The sequence below is a fragment of the Mchenga conophoros genome, linkage group LG16, assembly GCF_057382185.1.
Source record: "Mchenga conophoros isolate Kocher_MC1m ecotype Shallow Benthic linkage group LG16, M_conophoros_male_GT1.1, whole genome shotgun sequence".
NCBI lineage: Eukaryota > Metazoa > Chordata > Actinopteri > Cichliformes > Cichlidae > Mchenga > Mchenga conophoros.
In genome coordinates, this window is record NC_140541.1 from 4407174 (window position 1) to 4433469 (window position 26296).

The following is a 26296-nucleotide window of genomic DNA, read 5'->3' on the forward strand; positions in this document are numbered from 1 at the left end:
TGTAGCAATAATGCAAACAAAGGCTCTCGAAATCCTGATGATTCATCTTAATTACTTTTGTCTATGGAAGCTGGAATAAGACAGGACACATTAATCCACATTAGTATCAAACACTTTAGCAATTTATATTAGCAATTTTGGCACTACAGTTTGTATGCAGTTTTTGTGCCAGATATGCAGTATCTCCACTTAATGAGCTGCAGAGCTGTGAATAAGTTTCAGATTTTTAAAGCCACTCAAACCTGTGAGCTCATCTTATTAAATATTCCAAACAGTGGGACAATTAAGAGTTTGGTTGTGATACTAAAATACAGTCAAACCACTGAAAATCTTCTTTCACTTACAGTGAGTTGGACTGAAACTGCGGTAACTCGTTAACGGAGATTTGCCGCGTTATGCCGTTAATGTCATTTTAACGAGATTAACGCTGACAGCACTAGTGGGAACACAACGAATATGACTGCACATTTACTCCGACATCATCCTAGTGCAAAGACAAGTGGAAGCAGACAAAAACAACAAGCACGCATGCTACTAACTTTACCCGAGTCATTTAGACAGCCGTTAGCACACGATTCTCCTTATGGGCACCTGATATGTTTAATATGCTGCTGAGAATATAGCCCAGAAGAAGCGTATAGTAGAGCTTTTATTTTGGAAAGAGCCATTTCTCTGTAATAAACTCTCTTCTCCAAAGATGAGTGATTTCTCAGATTTATTTTTTTATCACTTTGTTGTTTCAGCAACATTAAATTTAAAAACTGTACTTTTGAGTTAAAATATCTATTTATAATTTTAATAAATGACAAATTAAAAAGGCATGAACATTTTTTGTATTGAAAAAATATCAAACCGTGACACCAAAGTATCGAACCGAACCGTGAATTTTGTGTATCGTTGCAGCCCTAATGAACATGTTTGGAGTTTTTACAAGACACAGAATAAGCCTGTTTGCACGGTTCTGAAAAGAACAGGTCAAAGTTTGCATATTTTACCTTGCAAAGGTCACGGTTTACACTGCATACAACACAGTCCAAGTGCGCCTTTGCAGCAAGCACAGAAGGAAGTACAAATGTTATTTCACAATAAAAGCGATTAAAGTGCTGTTGGCCTTCTTAACTTGTTTTGAGTCGCTTTTTTCAAACATGACAAAACTATACGTGGGGATCTCTGTAATATCTCAGTCCATTTGTTTTCTATTTACTTATAGTACAGTAAAAATTCATTTCTATCCCTACAGATACGCTCTAAACAAATGGACTCGTTTGGGCTAATATCTGGAGTTTGAGGTGATTATGTCTACAGTTTTGTGTTCCCAAACAGTAAAAGGTTAATTTCTATTTCTTCCAGATTTTAAGGTGCAATATCAATACAGTCTACATTTCTCAATTGCAATCAGCTCATCTGGAGTTACTACTTAAGGTGGAGATCCGTCTTTGGTCTCTGCTGGATTGTGGAAGTCACCACAGTAAACAAGACTGGTTTGGGTGTTTGCACAGGTTGTCCTTTTTGGGGGAGGGAGGGTTTCACCAGTAGTTTGGTCTTCTGTTTCCCTCTGTCTCCTTTCTAGCCCACATTTCCTATTATCCCCTGTGTCAGGTATTAATGTTTACTCCGTCTTGTATTACTTGATTAGTTTCTCCTGTTATTTTGCCTCAGCTGTGGCGTTTCCTTAGTCCCCCATCTGAAGCCTTAATTTGTGTGTACGTTATGTTTCTCACATTTCTGTGTTTCCGTTTGGATTTTCAGACATCGTCTTCTGCCTTTTGCTATATTGATCATGTCATTTACTTTGTCACTTGTGGACACTTTTCTCCCTTCACATTAATTTCCACTGACTGTAATAAAATTGTGCTAAATTTCAGCCCTTTTCATGTACATGTTAGACTATTTTTATTGCTTGTGATTGCATTTACCAATATTACTTGCTATATCAGTATAAAAGGAAGTTTCATAGTGTTTAGAAAATTTACTTTATTTTTCACGTGGAAACTCCCCGTGACCATTAATTTCACCATTTTTGAATATTAGACTGATGGAAAGACTGAACAAGGAAAAACAGCAGAAAAACAATGCCCCATAAATACTTCTTGAACTATGCAAGTATAATATACAATGTATATTTTACATGGAGCCAAAAAGCAGTCAGATGGGCCAAAACCAACTTCAAATGTTCAGTTTTTCCTTCACTTATGACTTTGAATCCAGTTAAACTTTCTGGGAATTCAAAGTGCTCAAATGTTTGTAAATACAAGATGTCATTAAACATCAACAACCAAACAAATACATTGATCTTAGAAAACACTGGATACATTTGGCCTTATTACACTTAAAAGCATTTATCACTGTCATTAAACTGTTCCTCAAATGATACACAGGCTGTTATCCTGCATGTGTCCGCTGAACAAACACAGCCAAGACTTTTAAAACTGCTAAACACCTGGTTTTCACTGTGGGTCAGTAAACCACAATATACATAACAAATCATCATCAGCCTTAAGACTCAACCATACAGTGTTGTAGATCAACGAGCATGAACAGCATTTCACAGACGGATTTTGATGAGTTGATTAATAAGAAATAAGAGAAGGGGAGGGGACTCTAATTACTAATAACCAGTTTGTGTTGTTGTAAACATGTAAAAACACATTAAAGTGGAAATGAAACACTAAAGGCTAATCATCACTGTGGAGCCAAGCTCTCAAAAACTGTCAGATTTAACGATGTGTGAAGCTGGATTTAAGAAATCAGTGTGATGCTGTTGGATGCTGGATTCCCAATTGAGCTTCACTAAGAAATGTTTGTGGTGCAGTTGCAGAAAACTGAGTGTGGCTGGGGAAGAATGGACTTTATTACAGTGAAAGGAACTCTTTTGTTGCATGCCAACCAAACTGGAACCAGTTTGTATGTGTGGTGACCTAAACAGGTTCTGTTCATTTCATCCTTCAATGAAATGATGAGTTGCACAAACAGGTTTGTGACTGCTTATTTTACAAAAGTCACTCTTCACAATGAAAAAAAACAAAAAAAAAAAAAAAAAAAAAAAACAGATTTTGGTAGAAGCAGAAAATCTCCTTACAGCAAAACCAGTTTGACCAGAGAGAATTTATTTGATTCAGTGTGAAGTTCCATCACCGTTACTCCATATCTGCTGTCATGCATTAGGTGGACAACACCATTCAAAGTGAGCTGGGAACTAAAAGGCAGCAGGAAGACTTTTGGCCAAGTCTTCCTCCCTGAAATAAAAAACAGTAACTAGTTTTAAACTAATTAACACCATAGTCTTCATTTATAGATGGAATTTCTATTTCTAAATGTGTTGCTCACTTCTAACCCTAAACCCAAAGACATCAGTGTTTTTTGACCTGATGATACTGTACATATTAATGCACAAAATAATGGGCTCTTACATGTACCCACTACAGGGGAACACTGGACATCCTGTTTCCTTAGCACCAGCACCTGTCAACATCTCTTCATGAAGAAGATCTAAAAGTAGATTATGGATAATTACATTAAAAAAAGAAGTCCAGTACATAGATGCATCCTGGATATGTTCACTAGGCTGTGTGTTCCCCACCAATATACGACAGATGAGGAAGAATCATGAGACGAGGGCAGATAAATAAACAGATCCCACAGATTCTGTTTGGCACAACCGAGCCAAGGGAGCAAACATCTAAGCTGATCTGAATGTTGGCTGCTTATCTGCTAATCCATGTCTATTACAGATAAACCGCAATAAAGGAAAGGAAGGAGAGAAACTTCACTCTCACTATTCACGTCAGTTCATGGATATCATGTGGTAGCAGAAGGCCTGACAGAGCCAGTCAAAAATGCAGCGCAGCAGCCGATCGAGATTTCGGGGATCGATTTAAACGGCCTGACTGGCTCATCAGCCAGCTGTAGTCCGTGCTGATAACCTGCACCTGGCTTCAGGTCATTCTGAGCAGAGGTCTGATGCAGCAGAGACATCCCTCAGTCCTGATGGCTCTTGTCCTGAATGAATTTGTATTCATACTGGAAACAAGGGGAGAAGGAGAGCTGTTAGACACAAAACACCACTTAAAGCCCATCTACTTTAATATACCAATATGGACATGATGTATCATTGTAACTCGGCTGGGTGACTTCTTTAATCAGTCGATATACAGTGCTGTGAAAAAGCATTTGCAACCTTTTTTTTTTTTTTTAGTACATTTAGTACTTTATCATGTTTCATCAAACGAATTTAATATCAGACAAACCCGAGTAAATACAACGTGCACTTTATAATTTTGAGGGATGAAGCTATTCTGGCCCTATGTGAAAAGAAAACTGAAGAGCCTGAGAACTCATCCAGGAGGTCCCAAAAGAACCCAGAACAACTTCTAAAGAACTGCAGGCCTCAGTTAAGTTCAGTGTTCATGATTCAACACTAAGAAAGAGACGAGGCAAAAACGGCATCTGTGATTTCCAACACGAAAAGCACTGCTGACCTAAGAGGCTGCGTGCCTAGGGGTTTCATTTTATCAACCTGTGGTCATGAAAGCGATCACAACACTTAAACTGGATGAACTTGGATGAGTGAGCAAACAACATCATGTAAATCAGATGTTTTTGGTCTGTCCATCCACAGCCACTGTCTTTTTTTGATGTTCGAATACCTCAAAAACTATTACAGACAAAAACTTGCCATCAAAATGAATCAGGATCTATAACTTGGGACACATTAAGGTAATTAAGTGCCTGAGTGCTGAGTCGTCAAAATATGAACAGAAAGGTGACGCACTTCTTCATATTCTCTTGAGAGAAGTTCTATTGTCATTCAGCTTTCCTGCTGGATTGAGCAAATATGATAAATTGTACTATTTTTTTATTTTTTATTTTTAATGTAGCTCAGTTTGGTAATTGTGGAGTTTATAAATGACACTCAGTCTCCAGTTTAATCTAATTTACACTGAACAAAAATATAAACGCAACACTTTTGTTTTTGCTCCCACTTTTCATGAGCTGAACTCAAACATCTGAAACATACACAAAAGACTCAAATACTGTTCTCATATCTTTATAAATCTGTGTTAGTGAGCACTTTTCCTTTACCAAGATAATCCATTCCCCCTCACAGGTGTGGCATATCATGGGGCTGATTTGACAGCATCAATAATGTACAGGTGTGCCTTAGACTGCCCACAATAAAAGGCCTCTCTGAAATATGCAGTTTGATCAAACAGCACAAAGCTACAGATGTCGCAGCTTTTGAGGGAGCGTGCAATGGGCATGCTGACTGCAGGAATGTCTACCAGAGCTGTTGCCCATGAAATGAATGTTCATTTCTCTGCCATAAGCCGTCTCCAAAGGTGTTTCAGAGAATTTGGCCGTACATCCAACCGGACTCACAACCGCAGACCACGTGTAACCACACCAGCCCAGGACCTCCACATCCAGCATGTTCACCTCCAGGATCGCCTGAGACCAGCTGCAGCAACAATCTGTTTCCATAACCAAAGAATTTCTGCACAAACTGTCAGAAACCATCTCAGGGAGGCTCATCTGCATGCTCGTCGTCCTCATCGGGGTCTGGACCTGACTGCAGCTCATCGTTGTAACCGACTTGGGTGGGCAAACACTCACATTCGATGGAGTTTGGCACATTGGAGAGGTGTTCTGTTCACAGATGAGTCCCGGTTTTCACTGTTTAGGGCAGATGGCAGACAGCGTGTGTGGCATCGTGTGGGTGAGTGGTTTGCTGATGTCAACATTGTGGATCGAGTGGACCATGGTGGCGGTGGGGTTCTGGTATGGGCAGGTGTATCTCATGGACAACGAACACAGGTGCATTTTATTGATGGCATTTCGAATGCACAGAGGTACCGTGACGAGATCCTGAGGCCCATTGTTGTGCCATTCATCCACAACCATCACCTCGCGTTGCAGCATGATAATGCACGGCCCCATATTGCAAGGATCTGTACACAATTCCTGGAAGCTGAAAACATCCCAGTTCTTGCATGGTCAGCATACTCACCGGACACATTTCAGAGTGGCATTTTATTGTGGGCAGTCTAAGTCTACGTTCACACTGCAGGCGAAAGCGCATCAAATCCGATTTTTTTGACCGTATGCGACCCATCTCTCCGATCATGGTGTGACAGTGTGAACGGCACAAATCCGATATTTTCAAATCCAGTCTGGGTCACTTTCGTATGTGGTCCTGAATCCGATACATATCTGATGTTTCAGAAAGCGACTGCTGTTTGATGGTCATGTCGCATTAAATCCGTCTTTTACGTCACTGACACAAGACGCTTTGAGGGTTCACAATAGAGCGCGTTTGCTGTCACATTTTATTTGTAGTGTGAACGAGCAGACGAAAAATATTGATTGAGCATTGAGACCTGCAGTGTGAACGTAGTCTAAGGCTACGTTCACACTGCAGGTCTTAATGCTCAATTCCGATTCTTTGATCAAATCCGATTTTTTTGTCTGCTTGTTCACACTACAAATAAAATGCGACAGCAAACGCGCTCTAGTGTGAACACTCAAAGCGGCCGCATGCGCAAAAGAAGACGTCACACACAACACGCTCTGTTTACACCCAGAGCAAACAGTAGTGTTTGACTGATGACCCTTAATATAAAGACTTCGGACTTTACATTTCCCAATTTTTGCTTTAAGTTATTTTGTTATTGACATAATAATGTAAATAACCTAATAATGATCCTTATTGCAGTTTTAGAGGAGCGGTGCTTCAAAGGATAGCTGCAGATTTCTGTCAGAATCTGCAGATTATACAGTACAAATAAAATGTTCACGTTTCTCCAACGTTGTCTTCCCAACAGTTTCACTGACATCTACACTGGATGGCCAGGAAGCGTTCGCGATGTCTTATCGGGCGCTTCTCCGGCGCTGATAATTGGCTTCTGTCTTGTGTCAGTGACGTAAAAGACGGATTTAATGCGACATGACCATTCAAACAGCAGTCGCTTTCTAAAACATCAGATATGTATCGGATTCAGGACCACATACGAAAGTGACCCAGATCGGATTTGAAAATATCGGATTTGCGCCGTTCACACTGTCATAGCATGATCGGATATGGGTCGCATAGGGTCAGAAAAATCGGATTTGATGCGCTTTCGCCTGCAGTGTGAACGTAGCCTAAGGCACACCTGTACATTATTCATGCTGTCTAATCAGCACCATGATATGCCACACCTGTGAGGTGGGATGGATTATCTTGGTAAAGGAAAAGTGCTCACTAACACAGATTTATAAAGATTTGAGAACAATATTTGAGAGTCATGGGTCTTTTGTGTATGTAGAAAAACTTTCAGATGTTTGAGTTCAGCTCATGAAAAATGGGAGCAAAAACAAAAATGTTGCATTTATATTTTTGTTCAGTGTAATAAAAACTATACTAGAACTTTTAACCTTTTTAAATGCATCTTGAAACATTTTACACATATATATATATATATATATATAAAGTTTATGACAGTATTCATCATGGACGTCCAAAAGTCTTTTTTTAATGGTTAAACAGATAATAGTTAACAGAAAATATTCTAAAAATGTGCACTGAGATGGACTGAGGTGTTTCCAGTATTACAAAATTCGGCTTGTTACCATAGGGGACTTTTTTCATACTTGAACTGCTACTTAGACACTTTTTCATCTCTCCAAGATTCAGATTTTTTTTTTTTTTAAAGTTAAGAAAGACCTGTTAAAATTTCAGGCTTTTATTTTTAGCTTTTGAGAGAGCCTGGCTCAAGCATTGGCTCAGATTTCAAAGTGCAAAGAATAGCCTGAAAGTGGACAAACCAGTGCTTTTAAATGTTAAACCTATATTTAAAAAAAAAAAATGTCAGTTTTGTTTTTAAAAAAATAAATAAATAATTATGAAGCTTGGTTCATGTTTGTATGTACACTACCAGTCAAAAGTTTGGACACACCTTCTCATTTAATTGTTGTTGTTTTAATCATTTTCACAACTATTTACATTGGATGTCTTCAGTGAGAATCTACAAACTATGAATGAACACATATGTTGTAAACAAAAAGTGAGAAATAACATGATTCATACTTTAAGTCAAGTCAAGTATTTATTTATTGTCATTGTCAAAGAACAATGAAATTGCGTTTGGGGCTTCCGTACAACCCGTACGTTAGATTCTTCCTAACAGCCGCCCTTTGCTTTGATTCCTGATGTGACTCTTGGTCTTCCTTTCCTGGGGTGGTCCTCATGTGAGACAGCTTCATTGTAGCGTTTGATGGTTTTTGCGACTGCACTTGGGGACACATTCAACGTTTTAGCAGTTTTCCGACTGACTGACCTTCAGTTCTTAAAGCAATGATGGGCTGTTGTTTCTCTTTACTCAGCTGATTGGTTCTCGCCATAATATGAATTCTAACAGTTGTCAAACAGGCCTGTCAGCTGTGCACCAACCTGACTGCTGCACAACACAACTGATGGTCCCAACATCATTAAGAAGGCAACAAACTCCACCATGAACCCTGACAGGCTCACCTGTGAGGTGAAACCAGTTAATCGCTGTCAACAAAGCAAAGGGTGGCTAATCTCAGCAATCAAATATATATAACATTTTTCCTTTCCAGTCACCTTTCTCACTCACTATGTATTAACAGACCTCTCTGCATTGAATCATACCTGTTATTAACCTCTGTCTCTCTTCCACAGCATGTCTTTATCCTGTCTTCCTTCTCTCACCCCAGCCAATCACAGCAGATGGCCCCGCCCCTCCCCGAGCCTGGTTCTGCTGGAGGTTTCTTCCTGTTAAAAGGGAGTTTTTCTTTCCCACTGTCGCCAAAGTGCTTGCTGATAGGGGGTCATATGATTGTTGGGTTTTTCTCTATATCTATTATTATAGGCTATACTGTACAATATAAAGCGCCTTGAGGCGACTGTCTTTGTGATTTGGCGCTATATAAATAAAATCGAATTGAAAATTGAAATTGAATTTAGAGTTATTTATCATTGTTTCCTTTGCTACATAATTCGATATATTCTGCTTCATATATTTGGTGTCTTCAATGTACAAAGTAGTAAAAATAAAGAAAAACCATTAAATGAGAAAGCGTGTCCAAACATTTGACTGGTACTGTAGATTCAAAATTTGGACCATAAATTCTTTTTGCAAATCAGAGCAGAAAATGTTCTAAAAATTTTGATGAATTGAGAAGCAGTGACTGCTTAGCCTTAATGTAACTGATGTAAATGTAAACTGATTTGTTTCTTACCAAAGCTAGTTGCCGTCCAATGTTTCCCATAGTTATTACTCCTGCAAAGAAGATGCAGGGTAACCACGAGCGAATGTAAAGGAAATCAGGCGACGTGTACCTGGGCAGAGAAAAGGCAAACATCAGAAACTCACTTTAAACTATACACAGCAGAATTAACTGACTGTTTGAATTAACCAAGGTTGCTTTGTCATCATCATCATCATCGTTAATAATGTCCAGTCTCTGGACAAGATCTCTAGTCATTTAGAAAGTGTTATACACTACTGTGCATTACTCTTGAGCCACCTGTTATTTCTTTATATGTTGAGAGGAAAATGGGAGATAGATCTTTGCAGAAACTCTTCTTCAGATGGTGGCTGCCTTTAATTCTGTTCTCTGCTGAGATTAAAACTGGTTCTCAATTCACACCTATAAAGTGCAAACTGTGCCCAGGTCAGAAACAACTTATGCTGCTAACACAACTTTGGCTCTTTGTAAATATCTGCACAAAGAGCATGCTAACGCTAAGCTAGCCAAGAACCAGTGAGACCAGAGCCAGTCAGGCTGCGGCCTCCATTTCTACCTGTTTAAGTAGAATCAATCGTTATTAAGTTTTCTGAGCTTGTTGTCATCTTTGCTTCATGCTGTTGGCTTTGTGTTCATACCTAAATGCTAAGAGAAAGATCATGTGTGTCCTCAATATGATAGGGATTTGTGTTGATGTGTGGGACTGCGGTCTGCGGGTTTATAATATTAAATGATATCTATGAGACAATACGTTTCAGGTCATTTTACAGAGAAACGTAATGTGTACAAGTAGTAACAAATTACTTTCTCCTGGGAGTAAGTAAGGCACTGCGTTAAATTTAAGAAAAGTGTTCTGTGTAATGTGTGTAATACATTATTACTTTGAGCAATGACGCCAACAATGACCACAACAAAGAGTGGAAGTACCTCTAACATGCACAAATAGTTAACCACACAATAGGCAATTAAATTTGGAATTTATCCAGTAGAACAAAGAGTAGATGGACAAATTGAAGGGCAAGACACATTTCCTCACAATCTGTGTCAAGTTGTTGCTAGATTTTTTTCATATTTCTTAATGATATAACTTTCAGTACTGTTCACCTGCTATAGATAGCTTTTAGGCATGCCATTTCTTTGGTTCTGTGCCAAGTTGTCTGTTACACGTCAACACCACACTGGTACGATCTGATCTCTAGGTGCCTTTTTATGCTTGAATGACTTAAAGGTCAGTGTTATGGATTAACAACAAAACAAGAAATCTTTCTCAGATGGTCAGGTTCATGGACCGGCCTGAAAACACCTCTGAAACATATTCAGAACGCTTGAGAAATATCGCTCAAGACCACTTTAAAAGTTACAAGAAAGTCTGTCTCCTTATGGCATATAAAGTGCTAATGGGTGGCTCAAGAATTTTGCACAGTAATACTAGCATTCTGCCCATACTCTAACATTAGTCATTGTGCTGGAGGATATAGCTGTGTGCTGTAAAGGCAGCGTGGCCCTGCTAATATCGTGCCTCATATTAAGTGCGTCAGTTTTCTTTTGCTGGAAGAGATCACTGTGGACCAGTCAATATTCAACTGTTGGAGCTAGAGGAGGGTAACTTACTACATGCTGATATAACTTCTTATTATCAAATACTAAATTATAAACAGGGATTACAGTGTGCTACATTACTCGATTCAATAAGCACAATACAGAAGCCCACCAGACAGAGTTCGCCATAAGTCTGTGCTGGCACACCAGTGCAACTACTTACAAAGTTCACTTGGAGTTCACATTATTGCATTCAGCAGTTTATTTAATGATAAAGTCTGAGTTACCAAATTCATTTGTCATTGTAATGATTTTCTCTCAAATCAGCCTCCACATTGTCTTAATATGCAAACTAGTGTTTGAGTAACTTACTGGAAAACTCCGTTGTAAACCAGGAGCTGGGTGGCCAGCGTACCCAAAAAGGCAATGCAGATTCCCAGACCGAAGCCGCTGCGGGAGCGATCGAATGTCCACCACAGGCCAATGGAAAGAGCTGCCAGAGTCAGAGACAGCTGAACATTGTTGGCAAAATCCACTTTCTGATGCAGGCAGAGGTCAAGGACCAGGCTGAATGCTCTACGATGCACTTACACAATGTACAGCTCCATCATCTACCCAGTAAGTCATTAAACACAAACTTCCTTGAATTAAAAGTTACACTCTGTGCTTTACTTACATCTTGAATGCGTGATTTAAAGTCCACTCTGGTGGTGTACAGAGGAAAATTATTAAACAGAGAAAATACCAACGTTCTAAGGATACAGCACTGGCGTGGTTGATACCCACAAACACAGCCACGCAGCGCATCACGCTAGACCATTCCCGCTTGAACTTGTGTGGTTCACCCAGACGGCTGTCGATGCAGGGGTACAACAGCCCAATCATTGCTGCGAGGGGGGAAAAAAGGAAAAAGAATACTGTGAGGAAAGATAAGGGAAATTATGCATCTGTATAGCACCAATTCAAAACAACAGTAGCCTCGATTTAATATTATCGTAAGACCCTATAATATTTGAGAAAATCCCAACAATCAGATGACCCACTATGGGCACGCTCTTGGCAACAGTAGGAAGGAAAACATCCCTTTCAACAGGAAGAAACTTGTAGCAAAACGAGGTTCAGCGAGGGGCCTGAAAACAACGTAACAATAATAAACAATAAAGAGCCAAAACCACCAGAGACTCATGGAGAGGAATTTGCTTTAAAAGTGTTGCAAATGAGAACAATATGATCCACAAGCATAAACTGTGCAGTGATTTGTGTGCAGGTCACAGTGGTTCGTGTTTGTATGTACACTACCAGTCAAAAGTCTGGACACACCTTCTCAGTTAATGATTTTTCTTTATTTTCATGACTATTTACATGTTGGGGGATTGAATAAATCCCCACCAGTGTCACCAGAAAAGCCTCCAACCATCATGCCTCCTCCTCTATGCTTCATGGTGGGAACCATACATGTAGTCGTGGTTTCTTAGCAGCTATTTGACCAAAAGAGCCTGATCCACACAGTCTTCTCTGAACATGTAGAGATGTGTCTGCTACTGGAGCTCTGTGTGGCATCTATTTGTGCTCTAATCTGAGCTGCTGTTAACTGGAGATTTCTGAGGCTGGTGACTGGGATGTATTTATCCTCAGCAGCAGAGGTGACTCTTGGTCTTCCTTTCGTGGGGCAACAACAACAAAACCCAGTTTGTTCCCATTTCTGTCATTTAATCTGGTAAAAATGCCAACGATAATGGTTCAATAAGTACAACAGCATGCAAAAATAAGTTCATTTCTGAGCGAGCAAGGAAACTCAACCTAGAATTTTTAAAAACAAAACAAAAAGATTATTTTCATTGCAGCACGCATCTACGAAACCACTAACCTAGCTACTACAGCAGCGAAACTATTTCTGCACTTTCAACAGAATGCAGAAGCCGTCCCCTGGGATACAAAGTACTGTGTATTTCAACAACAGGTGGAAATGACAGGCTCCTGTGGGCGACACTGTGTGTCTGGGGACTAAGACAGCCTCGGGCTGTTGTGCTCTGTGCTGAGCCACTCGGGAGCAGCAGGCATTGCTCTACATTTCCATCGGCAGCATCACACCCAGAAGACAGCATTTCAATAAACCAAAAGCCTGGCGGGTATGTTGTAACCTTCAATGTAATGATGTGTGTGCGTGCACAGTTATCGTCATGTTAAAAGTGCCCTGAGGCAACCGTTGTTGTGATTTGTTTCTGTATAAATAAAACTGAATTGTATAGTGTGCATAATTTTTCTAAAAATGCCACGTAGCACTAACAAGTATGCTTTTATATAAATGGTAAATGGACTGATGCTCAAAGCGCTCTTTACAACATGCCACATTCACCCAATCACACCCATTCTCACAAGCACTTTCTCTGTACTTAGTGCTTTCTAACTACAGTCACACACATTCACACTCCGATGGATGCATCAGAGAGCAACTCGGAGTTATTATCTTGCAGCCACCCCTATAAAAATCACAAATTTATTGTGAAAATGATTATTTGTTTGACTCAGCAGTGTTGAAGCAGGAGCATTACTGTCCTATTGAAATGTTTCCCAAACTGCTGCTCAGTCATGAACACTGACACATGTTAGTGGGAGCAGCTGTGTCTGCAGGGTGAAGTCAGCTACAGGAAGCCAGTTTGTATCAATACGGGTGCAAATTAAGATCAATATACATTTTTAGTATTGATTAATATCTGAATATGGATTTGCATTTATTTTTTGACAACCCCAATTCAAAGTCAAGTACACTGCATTTCATCATACTAACAGTTAGTGCATGTGTCTGAAAGGTTTTTTGATTGGCCAGAACCAGTGACTCAGGGACCTTCTGTCTTTAGATCAATAAATACATTTCGATGTCATATTAGTTTGATAACCTTCACTATCAAAGAGACACTTTAAAATCTCTGTGCAGATGCAAAACATTGGGGCCCTATAACAAAAGTGACACAGCATCAGTTAGGCTGTCAACATTACTAGCGGGTGTAAATATCTAACATTTTACCACCTGTGAGTATTTATCAGCATGTATCTCTGAAACAGAATGGCTACAAAGCTTGGCATGCAACTCTGAGTCCTATTTGTGTTTGTACAAATCAATGAAATAATTAAAAAAAAAAAAAAACACACATAAACTTAATTAAAAATAGTAAAAATAAAAAATGTGCGTATACCTAGTATTCGCACATATGTATAAATTTGAGACTCTCAGACCTTCATGAGTTAACATATTTTCAGTTTTTGCTGAATTCTACCTTTAAATTTATGTGGAACACCGTTTTAACTCATTCACTGCCAGCTATTGGCAGTGAATGAGTTAAACCCATTGACTCATTCACTGCAATTGACGGCTATAGACGTCAATGGCAGTGAATGAGTTAACATTCAGAAAATGCATAAACTGTGTGTCTTAATTGTATAATAAACTGAATACCATCATGCACCTGGTGAGTGCTCACAAAATATTCTGCTTATTACTGTGTAACTTGCTCATTTTAAGTAGGAAAGATCTATCTATGCCTGACACAGATGGATAGCGTCCAATGAGCTTCAGACTGGTTCAAAGGTGAAGGCTGACACTGTTGCACCCAGAGGTTAGTACCTTTGCTGCATGCTCAGTAATTTGCTTGTAGCTGTGGAGCATTTAAGATTCATTTCACTGGAGGCATAAAGGAGACTGGAGTGATATTCTTTCCAGTACCCTTCACTTAGTGAGTAATCTAACCGGAAAAGCAGTTTAATACTTATTGCTATACAGAGAGTTCATTTTTAGTGTGCTGCTTGGTGTCGTTTTCAGCTAACAACATGGAGATTTTAGCTCAGTACCATCGCAGAACCTTCTAGAGGACAGCTCTTGCTAGCATTGTAGAAGATGAGCAAGCATAAACAGAGCATAGACAAGTGCCACTTTGGACCACGGTGTGTCTGTGAGCTGTACAGAGTGTGTATTTCCCAAGGAGAAAAAAAAGTGTATGATAAGTGCACTCTGACATGCAGAAAGATGTAAGAAAGACGGGACAGGAGAGGTAAGGCCTGCTCAGTGGTGTCTGATAAACTGGAAATCATGGTAGATGTAGTGCAGGCTAAACAGGTTACCTTAAAGTATTGTTGTGAAATGTACAGGAATGCACTATGTTGGACTGTTGCAGGCACGGCTGATGTGGTAACGGGCAATGTTAGGCTATATCAAGGACAGCAGACATAAATTTAAGGCCAGGACTGGTACTCGTGCCTAAGTACCTAAGCTGATCTGTCTGCTTAGATCTTCTACAATTCAGTTAAATCTGCAAAAAAAAGGTAAATCTCAGAGCAACAGCAGTGCCTCTTTCCCTCTTGATTACCATAAAAACATTAAGGATGTTCTTTGTTTCTTACTCTGCATTTTAGCTTAAATTTTGTTAAATAAATAATGACACAATAAGTCATTTGTTGTTGTTTATCTGAGCTTAGATTTGCCTTCTCTCTCTTTGTTTTCCTCGAGCGTTATGGAAGTAAACAAAAGGACCCAAGACAAAGTGGTGTCCACAAGACCATACATTATTACAAAGTTCAAACTGGTTGATGAACACAGCTCCTGAAGTGTTTCCCAGTCATAATGAAAAACTGATAGCACTGTGCACAAAAGCAGAAGTTTATTGCTAAGGACTCGAAGCTTTCGTCGAAGCGGCTATCCTAGAGCGCAAGCTAGCCTAGGTAAATACCACTTCAGTTGCAAGTATCACTTCTAGCTACACCCTACATCACAGAGTTGGAGAACATCGAGAATTACTTACAGCAATGATAAACAAAGACGTTAAAATCATTCTCAACTCCAGAGTGAGCAACTGGAGATGGGCAAAGAGACACAGGCAGCACCGGGGCAGGAGGTTCACAACCTCTTGTCTAGCTACATTTTGTGGTTTCCATCTGAACTTTTTCTTTTGCTTTTTATCTCGCCTGCCACTTAAAATACATTTTTTTTTAACCTCATTTTGAAAAGGGAAACGTTTCACACACCTGCGGCTGTCCCACAGCAGAGCGGCACCCACCAGGCCGAAGAGAAGATACTGGTTATGACATCAGGGGGAAACAGGGTGATGTTCCTCTGTACCTGAAGTAAGTTAAGCACCAGGGCCAGGAAGACGCCCACAGAGAACAACATGGCCCCTCGGATCAACAGGTTGGTCGTCCTGCAGAGCAAAATAAAAGGCGTCAGGATGCTGGTCTGGATTGGTATTTAGGTGCTATTGTGTTTTCTAGTCTTCTTGACCACTCAAAGATCTTTTTTCTCTGTACTTTAAGCACTTCATTCACACACTCACACTCTCTTGGACCAGAATTGTACCAGTGATGAATTGGGCTTCACCTTGCTCACGAATACTTTTAAAAGTATACTGAAGGAGCTGGGACAGACCATTAGTGGACAACTTGGCTACCTTGTTACCCAGGTCACACCCAGATTACCTGCATACAGTGTTGAGTTTTAGCAGGATAACTTAGCCTCAGATTACAGTTTCTGTGCTACAATGTTCAATGAATAAAAGACTAATGAAAGATTTACCTTACTATGTAACATACAGCAAAGACAGTAAAAATGGCACTATGGGAGTTTGTTGTTCTTCTTATGGTGACCTTCTGTAGCACACAGAGCTAACCTGTTGGTGATAGCTGAGATGTATGGTCCACGAGAATGCTGCATCTCTCCAGACCTCGACCACTGCTGCTGGTCGTCGGTCACTGTTCTTCCGCTCATCGTCGTCAAGGTTAGAGACATTCGTAAGACTAATTCAGGAAATTACAGATGGTGTCTGACATCTTTAAACATTAGTGTGGTCAATGTCCTCCACTGACATCCCAAACCACGCTGAAAAACAAGAACAGGCAAAACAAAAAAATAATAATTAGGCTGATTTCTGTTTCAATCAGAACATCATAAAAAGGTAGGTTAGCTGGGTGCTACATGTAATGGGTGACCTAATGGTTTTACATAGTAAGTTTTAGAACATTTTTTAAACCTAAAGGATTTATGGTGTAAGATATTATATACACAGCTTCTAACGTTAAAACTTTCTGTATCTTTCAGAACTAAAAGTCAGAGTATATGTTCAGAAAAGTCTACATACTCCATGTTTGTTTGTAATTACAACACAAGCCACCCAACTATACTCCATGATCAGCAATTCCTGTAATCTGTGCTCATTCATGTAGTCTTGTACCATCAGTAACCATGCATAGAGGTGACTGTAAAACCATGACCTGTATATAGATAGAATGAGTGGTTGACTGCATGTATACAACCTGTGCAACTTGAATTCATGTATCTAAAACTAATACACTATTATGTAACCACCATCCATGTATGCATGTGGATATTTGGTTACTGGCTGTTAAACTGTGTCGAGCATGCTCATTTCTCCTCTGAGGCAAAGAGCCGAGGTGATTATTAGAACAGTGATGACTTTAGGTCTTTGCTTCACTATCAGCAGGAAAAGGAAGATGTTACTGGTGGGTTTTACTGGTGGAGAGCTGGTGACCACAGAAAAGGGATCATATTACATTTGGATACAATTCAGGAACAGTTTAAAAAAATAAAAATAAAAAAGGAGGGGGAGGGGCTTCCAAAGGATGCACCCTCTGAGAGCGACTCCTGCACAAGAATCCAAACCACTATTTGTGAAACCCTCTGACGAGGGAAATGACTCCAGAAACACCAAAACCACGTTCCCCAAGTCTGGTACAAAGCCACAGACCGAACAGCAGCTATACCATCGCCATGATTTCCTCCATTGTTGTGTCGCATTTGTTTCTCAGATAGAAATGATGCCACGGGACTTTAAGCCGCGTTGCTATAACGACTTCACACACATTTAGTTGGCAATCAGTTGTAATGGAAAATGACTGAAACCGAGCAGAGTCGAGTCATGCCGAGTGGGTACCAGTGGAAAAGAGACAAATGAGTCTGCATCCACCTAAAGCATCAAAATCAAGTCTCACATAGGGAGACTGACAGATGCAGCACCTGCAAACATAGATACTTCACTTTTTTTTAAACTTAACTTGCTTCATGGCTTTCAAGCTGTCCTGAAAGGCTAGGTCAATTTTACTAGCATTACCATTCAAGCACTTTATTATGGTTGTTAATACTAGCACTGCACAAAATGCAAGCACAAAGGAGTGCCAGTACACTTGTGAGGAAAAGTAACTGATTTAATTAATTGAACTGAATTAAAGATTAATTCTTGCTCTTGCTTTTTTAAATGCTCCAAAGTAGCAGCTGCTGTCGTATTCAACTACAGATAGATTGTTGTGGGTTGGCTCTATAGTAGCCTGTATGTACAACTACAATCAGAATCCATTATTATATAGACCTATAGTACTAATGGCATCAAGTCTTGGGGATCGTCAAGATGTTTTCTGGCAAAACTGAGATGAGCCTGTTCCTGTGCTCAGCAAGGATTTTCATCTTGGAACTGCCATGCAGGCCATTTTGCCCAGTCTCTTTATGGTGGAGTCATGAACACTGACCTTAAGTGAGGCAAGTGAAGCCTACAGTTCTTTGAATCTTGTTCTGGGGTCTTTTGGATGAGTCGTCATTACCACTCTGGGGGTAACTTAATGGCTCTCACTGTGGTTCGTGGAAGTCCCACAGCTTTATGACTGTCTTTGTAATATTTTGGCTGAGGGCTCTCAATCACTTTTACCGATTTTCCAAAGAGGTGATCCACCACAGCTAATTTACATTATAACGGGGAGGAGGCAATAACTTTTTCACACAGGGCCATTTAGGTTTGGCCTTTTTCCCCCTAAATAATAAACACATTCACTTAAAAACTGCTTTTTGTGTTTACTTGTGTTATCTTTGTCTAATATTTAAATTTGTTTGATTACCTGAAATATTTAAGTGTGACAAAACATACAAAAAAAACTAAACAAACACAGGAAATCAGGAAGGGGACAAATACTTTTACATATCACTGTAGCAGATGTATCAGCAGCTATATTAACCAATGCTGAATATAATGCTGTGATGCTGCTACGTTTTTCAATCTACAGACAGTTTGAGCAGATGAATGGTGAGCTTGCGCTGGATAATTAACTGTACTGATTTGACTACTGAAACCTTTAGCGTCTTTTATGCAAGGCTGAATCGGGGGAGCCAGTAGATCACGTGTGCCCCTCATTCACTCATACCACGTATCTTTAAAGCTTTATTTTTAGCAGGCGCCAGGGCTGCCGCAGCATTTTGCCCTCGTTAGACCGATTAACACAGCCCCTATTTACCGGTCCTTTACTACCTGGTGGCGACCAAAACATGTCAAAGAAACAACTAAACACCCAATTAAATAGTAACAGTAGAAAACACGCAGCTGCCGAGGTAACGTAGGTTAGCTTAACGTGAAGTTCGTTGTGTGTACGTAAGCACTGAATAGTTAGCTAAAACGAACGTGTCGTGTACGTGATAGCACACTGGCTAAGGTCCAAGCTCTTACCTTATGCCGACAAACACCTTGTTCTTACACATTTATTCATTTCAATGGCTTTTGCTCGTCGTGTAACACTGAACTGAAACAGACGAAAAGCTAGAGTTTTCTCTCCCTATTGTGACTACTTCCGGCTGAACGGCTAGCCGTTCGCGTTTAAAGGCATGACGTAACCGCGTCGCAAAAAATGACGCGTCATGTGATTGGATGTGTGCGGAACGTTAACCCAATCGCTCTGGACTATAAAAGAATGCCAGCGATGTTGTAATTGTGCAGAAGCAGAGACAGATGAGAGACAGGATCTATTGGATAATTCTTCTGTAGAAATAGTTTCAACTGTTGATTGTTTTTATATATAGTTTTTAATTCACAGTCGCTTCATGCGAAATGTTTATGCCTCAATAACTAGGAAAGGGACAATGGCCATGTTTAATTTAGTGAGCAATTAAATTTATCTTTTGTAGCTTAATACAACAGCCCCAATACCCAGCTCAGCGTTGTACTCTAGTTTTTATCCACTCAAAAGAATCCTCACATATACACGTACACTTAATTTTGTATTTATTTATTTTATTGATTTGTTTTGTGGTGTGATTGGCTTACAGTAATGAAAAAGTGAGAAAGTCACCATGCGCTATGGATTACTCTTAATCCTCATTTATGCTATTTTGTAATCAGCATACTGAGACCTGCAACTCATGATGGTGTTTTGGGGATTATACCTAGGTACACAATGGTTTTAACAGAAAGAGGCTTGCCATGCTCTCTTGTCAACTATAGCACTTAACTCTATCTGTTAACTGGAGTCTACATGCTATGGATCTTTAAAAAAATACCTGTAGAAAGCTTAACGCTGAAAAAATGTTGAACTGAGGGAAATTGTTTGTTAATATATTTACTAAAATCCTGGAATAAACTCAAATTAGAATTAAACACGAGTCCTATATGATAAACTGGACTGTACTACACTAAGCAGTAATTGGTAGTGCTCACGTGGTTGAAAAGAGTGCTGTACCTTCACTGAGTCCAGCAAAGTTGTGTCCTCTATCATTTCTAGATATTTTGGGAGGTTTGATTGACGTGAAGTTCAGTTCAATTTATTTGTGGTATAAATTTAATCATCCTTTTGGGTCTTCACTGAGCTCCTTGGAGTGTCAGAGTCCAGCATGTGCTATTTAACAAATCCTTTTAATGTTTTGTAACTATGCGTGTAATGTTATTAATAAACTTTATTTATTTGCACATTTGTTTTTATGTGGAAACAGTTCGCAGAATATTCAAAGGATGGTTTAAATGAAAACATTTAAGTTACACAACATGCACACTAATGATTTTTAAAACTCAGCTAATTGCCTCAAAGACAGACAATCGTCTGAGACGTCTTGGAGGGAGGTTCAGAAGGTGAGAGGGGTGTACAACGTCTCCAGACCCATAATGCATCTAACCAGCTCCTGGAAGACACTAGTCAAGTGCACCATGAGAAAAACACAATCTGAACCAAATGTGCTTCAATCCATTTGCAGTCCTTTTATAGAAAAAATGTCTCACCATGCTTAAGCACTTTTCTCCATTGCCACAGGCGCTATGAGCATAAAAGACCTGCTCCAGTCACATGCAATATGGCCCAGAGTCTCAGCCTCTTATGTGGCATTAATTCCAGTTTCTGCCCCTCATTTGCCTTGAAGTTCCACATTGGTGTAGCCTCAAGCTCAGGATTGACACCTATCCCCACTCCCCCACATGTCCTCCATCTCAACGAGCATTTCAAGAGCCCACTCAGTGGACAGCTGATTTGCCACCTGACCAAGTGCCACTAATGTCTTCTCCTATGTTTTCACATGAATTACACCACACCATGATCTCATCATGTGCAATTAACCTCCATTAATCACTACTGAGATCTCAGCCCTTTCTTACAAGAAACAAAGAGCATTATGTAGGATGAAGGATAGTTAAAAAGTTGAAAAAAGTATTCATTTCTTTAAGTATACTGCAAAAAAATTTATCTGCGAAAATCTGACTGTAACAAAATCAAATCAGTATTAGCAACAAAAATCCAAATGTGTCTTTACACGAATACATTAAGCGCGGATTGAATCTATATTTGTTCTAAACACACGCATTTCCTTTAACAAGCTGCAGCACGTAAGCCAGGTTAATCTTCTTAGATTCATTCACACATTAAACTGATCGAACTGAAAAATCCCACCGAAACAGGCACAACATCGCAGGAATTTACTGGAAAACACAAAACAAGCATGGCCACCTCGGCTGGTAAGAATCACGAGTGATGCTTGCTGCTTTACACTTTGTTAAAAAATGTGAGGAGGTGCTGCTTGCCCGGCAGTTTTATGGAAGACCAAACTAAATAGAAATGATCCTCTTCAACTTCCACCAACTATGTTATTGAATATTAAAAGGTAAACAGTCACACTACTATGTTTACTGCTGCCTTAAGTTGTGAAATAACCGGATGTGATGGTTTATTACAGTAATATGTAACTGTGAAATATACATTTTAGAAATATAAAATATAAATAAATAAACAGATAAATAGCTGGTTTCATTTGAAGATACATTTGTAAGTGATAAATGAAACTGATCACACACTCCAGTGAACAAATATATATATATATATTATTATTGTGTATAAAAACAGCCGTGACTCCTAAACATTAATGCTGTACTACTGAAGGTCTCATTATTATACTTAAATACACGCAAAGACATAAATGTGAGTTACAGCTAATATTTCTCTGTTATTTCTTTAAAACACTCCTAAAGATCAAAAGCAGCAATTTCTTAGTCGAGCCCTGAATACGTTCTCAGTTTGCTGAAGCAACAGTACAGCTCTAAAAAGTCTCAGATAATAATAATAATAATAATAACAATAATTATTATTATTATTATTATTATTATTATTATTATTATTATTATTATTATTATTTAGACCATTTTTATGTAAATTTAAAACAATGCTTTTTCAAAGCAGGACAACACATCTTTATTTATTTACTTCATACTTTGTACAATATTGAGTGAAACTGAGTTAAAAGTACTTACATTGTGTGTGTGCTTACCATCAGGTCATGACACATATCAGGTTTGCAGTCACCATTAGAAGTACTAGAATCCATTCATTGCTTATCTTTTGATAATATTATATTGCATTATTATTCACAATGATACAAATACAATTAGAATTGACTTCTGTCTGATATCTTCAATCCTCAGAAAACCCTCAGGCCTACAGAGTGTGCTCCTCACATGGCTGCAGCGCACTGTTCTTTAGCCCATGCTGCTACACTGATCTTTATGTGTGTTTTTTATCCACTAAGATGACTCAGCAGGTTCTGTGCTGGACTATCGGAGAGTCCTAAGGGACACTCACTTAACTCTAATAATTAGATTGATAAAGGGAAGTAAGAGGAGGATATAGGGAGCTTTAAATTAGCTGTCAAGAGCTACTTGGAGGCCCCGTTACACAGCCGAACAGGCAGGATACAATTCATCATCCTGCCTGTGCCGAGCGCTGAGGACCTTTTCATGATTAGTCCTCTGTCGGCTCATTCACTTTAAATGTGAGTGATCGTGTGTGTGGTGTTGATTGTGGATGGTGATGGAGAGGTGGGGCTGGGCCTTGATCATAACAGTCATCCCCATTGGACCATTGCAAGTCCCATCTCAAAAATAATAGGCCTTGTGACCTCTCTGTTGTCTAGAATTAACCTCTAACCCCCTCCCTGTCTGTGCCATCTGCCAATCCCAGGACAGCCATCATGAAAAGGGAGAGGCTGTTTGGCGAGCGTGTTCACCAACTGCACGTGTGAAGGATTCAAATGGGAAACAAGAAAATGGCCTCTGCTCTAGTTTTCAGAGTATATACGTCACAAGTTTGGGGACACAATAAAGAATGAACAACAAAAATTCTTGCATGTTCAGTGTGAGTTTATTTAGTCCGAGAGAGATTAAACATGTACAAAACTGTGATTTTTTTTTTAACATCAGGGAAAATATTTCAAAATTTAAAAAACAAAACAAAAAAGAGTTATGGCTAGACAATACATATACAATGTGCATGCTGTTCAGGGTTTGGTTTCTGTGCTTGGCATGATTCTGAATGTGCATTACCTTAGCTCTGTATGGTGGAGAAATACTCAGCTCTGGGAAGAAGAAATCACTGCTACCTCCCCGGTTCACGTAGTCTGACATTTACCAACAATGAAACATCTAATGAGCAAACAACAGTGTAAAAAATCCAAAATCACAGAGTTAAATGATCCCTAATGGATGGAGCTGACACCTGTACATGATGACATTTATATGGCTGAGAATCACATCAGGAGCAAATGAGACACAGAACAAGGAGCTTTTCTGTTCCTGCAGCAGCAGGCAGAGAAATCTTCAATGTCCATCCAATGGAACCAGAGCCCTGATTTGTGGTGCATCATTGTCTGTGCACATTCTTGGAACTATGAGGAGGAAATGCTAATGTCCTGTTGCTGGCGGCACCATGAAAGCAATGCCAGCATGTGTGTGGCATACTGAATGATAATGACAAAGTGTACCATATCCCCCGTGAGCAAGCCTGCAGAACAATGATTACAGATTGGCCAGTGTGTCCTTAGGATCACAAGGGAGCCTGGTTCTAATGCTAATCAGTGCTGCTGCCCGCTGAAACATATCTGTGCTTGCAGGACATGAGGAAATAAGCTGGAATATCCAGCTTAGACTATAATTTTACCATGGCGCTGTTTATTTTTTATATTTTAACCCACAGGAATTTACAAAGGCAGGTTTAACCTATTGCACCACCTGCTGGTCTCAAGTTGGTAAATAGTGATACAAGACTATTTTTGTTCTTCAAGCAATTATCCACCACGTTGCGTTAAACATTGATGTATGAGCTTCGCTGCATTCTTCATTATTCAATTTATTTCACAGGGTCTGTTAAAAACGCCTCATCTCCTTCTTGTTAGGGGGGAACGAGCTAATCCAGCCTAAGGAGGGATTCACCTGCTGGTTCGGGTTTTACCAGTCTCCCTATGCCATTCACCTCCATCAGCTAACCTGCAACCCCTCCACGCCACCACCACAACCAACGGCCCTCTTGGAATATACTCTATTTTCATTCCAGGGAGCGAAACAAGAAGGAGAGCTGAGGCACAGCAATGCTCAGCTGCACACTCAATGTAGCTTAATGGAAGGGAGGAGAGTCTGAGTTGAGGCTGTCTCTGATTGGCTGGCCCCGAGATGTGCAGCTTCTCCGCAGCACAACCTGTCACAGTTAATCAGGACCCATCTCTTAACAGCCAGCCGGGGCTATTGAAGAGGTGAGCCTATTTCTATTCAGGACGAAACAGATGATAAATCATTTGTACATAATTAGTGCTCAGCAAGGTTATAACTGACACGTATTTTCATCTTAATTAGGAGGGAAATTTGTTCCATTAATTTAATTTGGTGCGCATGGGTGCCTCTGCACCTAACTAAGTTAATCTTACACCTGTCAGGGTGGGAATGGAGTTGGGCTTTAGATTACAGGGAAATGGGAAAGAGTGCTCTATCAGATTGTTTCATGCTGCTGTATCATGAGGTAAACTCAAACTGCAGCTGCACATCTCCTGCTAAAAGCAGGACAAAGCCACACGCAGTCTGAGGCACTCAGCAGTAATTAGTCTTATCTAAGAAAGCCCTTTTTTTCTGTAACATTTCACAGCCATCCCACCACCCTGCAAAAGACAATAAGCTGGCATTGCATCGTCAGTGCTCGGTCTGATAGGCATACACACTTCTTCGTCCCTGAACAAATATTTAAGCAGATCTCACAAATTGGTGCTATGGAGAAAATCACATTCCATCATGGGACCCGTTTCCATTCAAAAGCCCACATCTCTGATTTACAGCCACAGGAGCTTTCAGTAAGTCCAAGGCCTGGGTCTCTTTTCATCGCTGGAAGCTGTATGAAGCTGTAGTAATTGCCCCAAAGAAGTGGCTCAATAAAGAGGGAGCTGGAGAATGACTGATTTAGTAACTATAAGGTTTCTAATCGAGTTCTTCATCGCCTCGCCGACACACAAGCTGACAACATTACCTGAACTGATGCACAGTCCATTACAGAGTGCTCCGCTTTAATCGAATGTCTATCATAAAAATACAGAGATGTCGGGTGCCAGCGCATGCACTCTCACCCATGTGTGAAGGTGTAACCAAACTGTAATGGCTTTTCTTTTAGATATACCACTGCATGGCCTTACAAATGAATATTAGCAGGGAAAGAGAGTGCGAAGAAATGAGCTTCTAACTTGTAAAAATGCTGCTATTGGACGCTCTTCTTTCAGACAGGAGAAATAAGCAAACTCACTGACTGAATGAAATGGGACCAGGCAAGTGCAGTCAGATGCCTGTGGAAGTAAATCATTCAGATGGTTGCAGTACAAATCCATCATACGATAGGATGCTACAGCTAAGCTTTCGGTGTTTGAGATTATCCTTAAAATTACAGGCGCAGAGGTCGACATCATTTTGTGTAATTGCAAAACCACTGATTTAAAATTAACTAGGTTAAAATTTGGACTTTAAATTTCTTCAGTTGAGGCAGTGAAGAAACTCCAAACCTGTTACTGAGACCAAACTGTGTGATTCACACCGTGACTTAAGTTGTCTTGTATTTTAATTTTATGCTGCACGCGGCTTCATTACTTGTAGTCCACGCCTTTACTTATTCTTACATTTCATGAAGAACATCACAGTCCATCCATCCTTTTCAGGGTCGCGGGGGGCTATCCCAGCTGTGTTAGGGCGAGAGGCGAGCTACACCCTGGACAGGTCGCAGGGCTGTTTAAGAATTAATATACTTATTTTAAAAAAAACAGGAAATAAGGGAGCAGCTGAAAGAACCAGGGACGAGCTGATTTTTCCTTCATGTAAAATGTCCCCATCAGTCAAATTTGAGGACATATCTGAGAGTCTGCATGATTATATTATCTAAGTATAATAAATTTAAAGTGTGAAACTGCCGATGAAGC

The 26296-nt window shown here is 39.8% G+C and overlaps 1 protein-coding gene and 1 pseudogene across 1 annotated transcript; both read right to left on the reverse strand.

Annotated features, from left to right (window-relative positions):
* Window positions 1–1949: 1949 nt before the first annotated feature.
* On the reverse strand, window positions 1950–19431 carry insig2 (insulin induced gene 2). The gene is made up of 7 exons (XM_085249510.1): window positions 19278–19431; window positions 16443–16651; window positions 15805–15977; window positions 11551–11675; window positions 11161–11327; window positions 9241–9340; window positions 1950–4020 (listed from the first exon to the last, which is right to left on the reverse strand). Exons 2-7 carry the CDS (start codon window positions 16559–16561, stop codon window positions 3979–3981), a joined length of 726 nt encoding a protein of 241 aa, XP_085105636.1. The 5' UTR covers window positions 16562–16651; window positions 19278–19431; the 3' UTR covers window positions 1950–3978.
* LOC146556122 (uncharacterized) lies at window positions 4027–5991 on the reverse strand (annotated as a pseudogene).
* Window positions 19432–26296: the final 6865 nt, after the last annotated feature.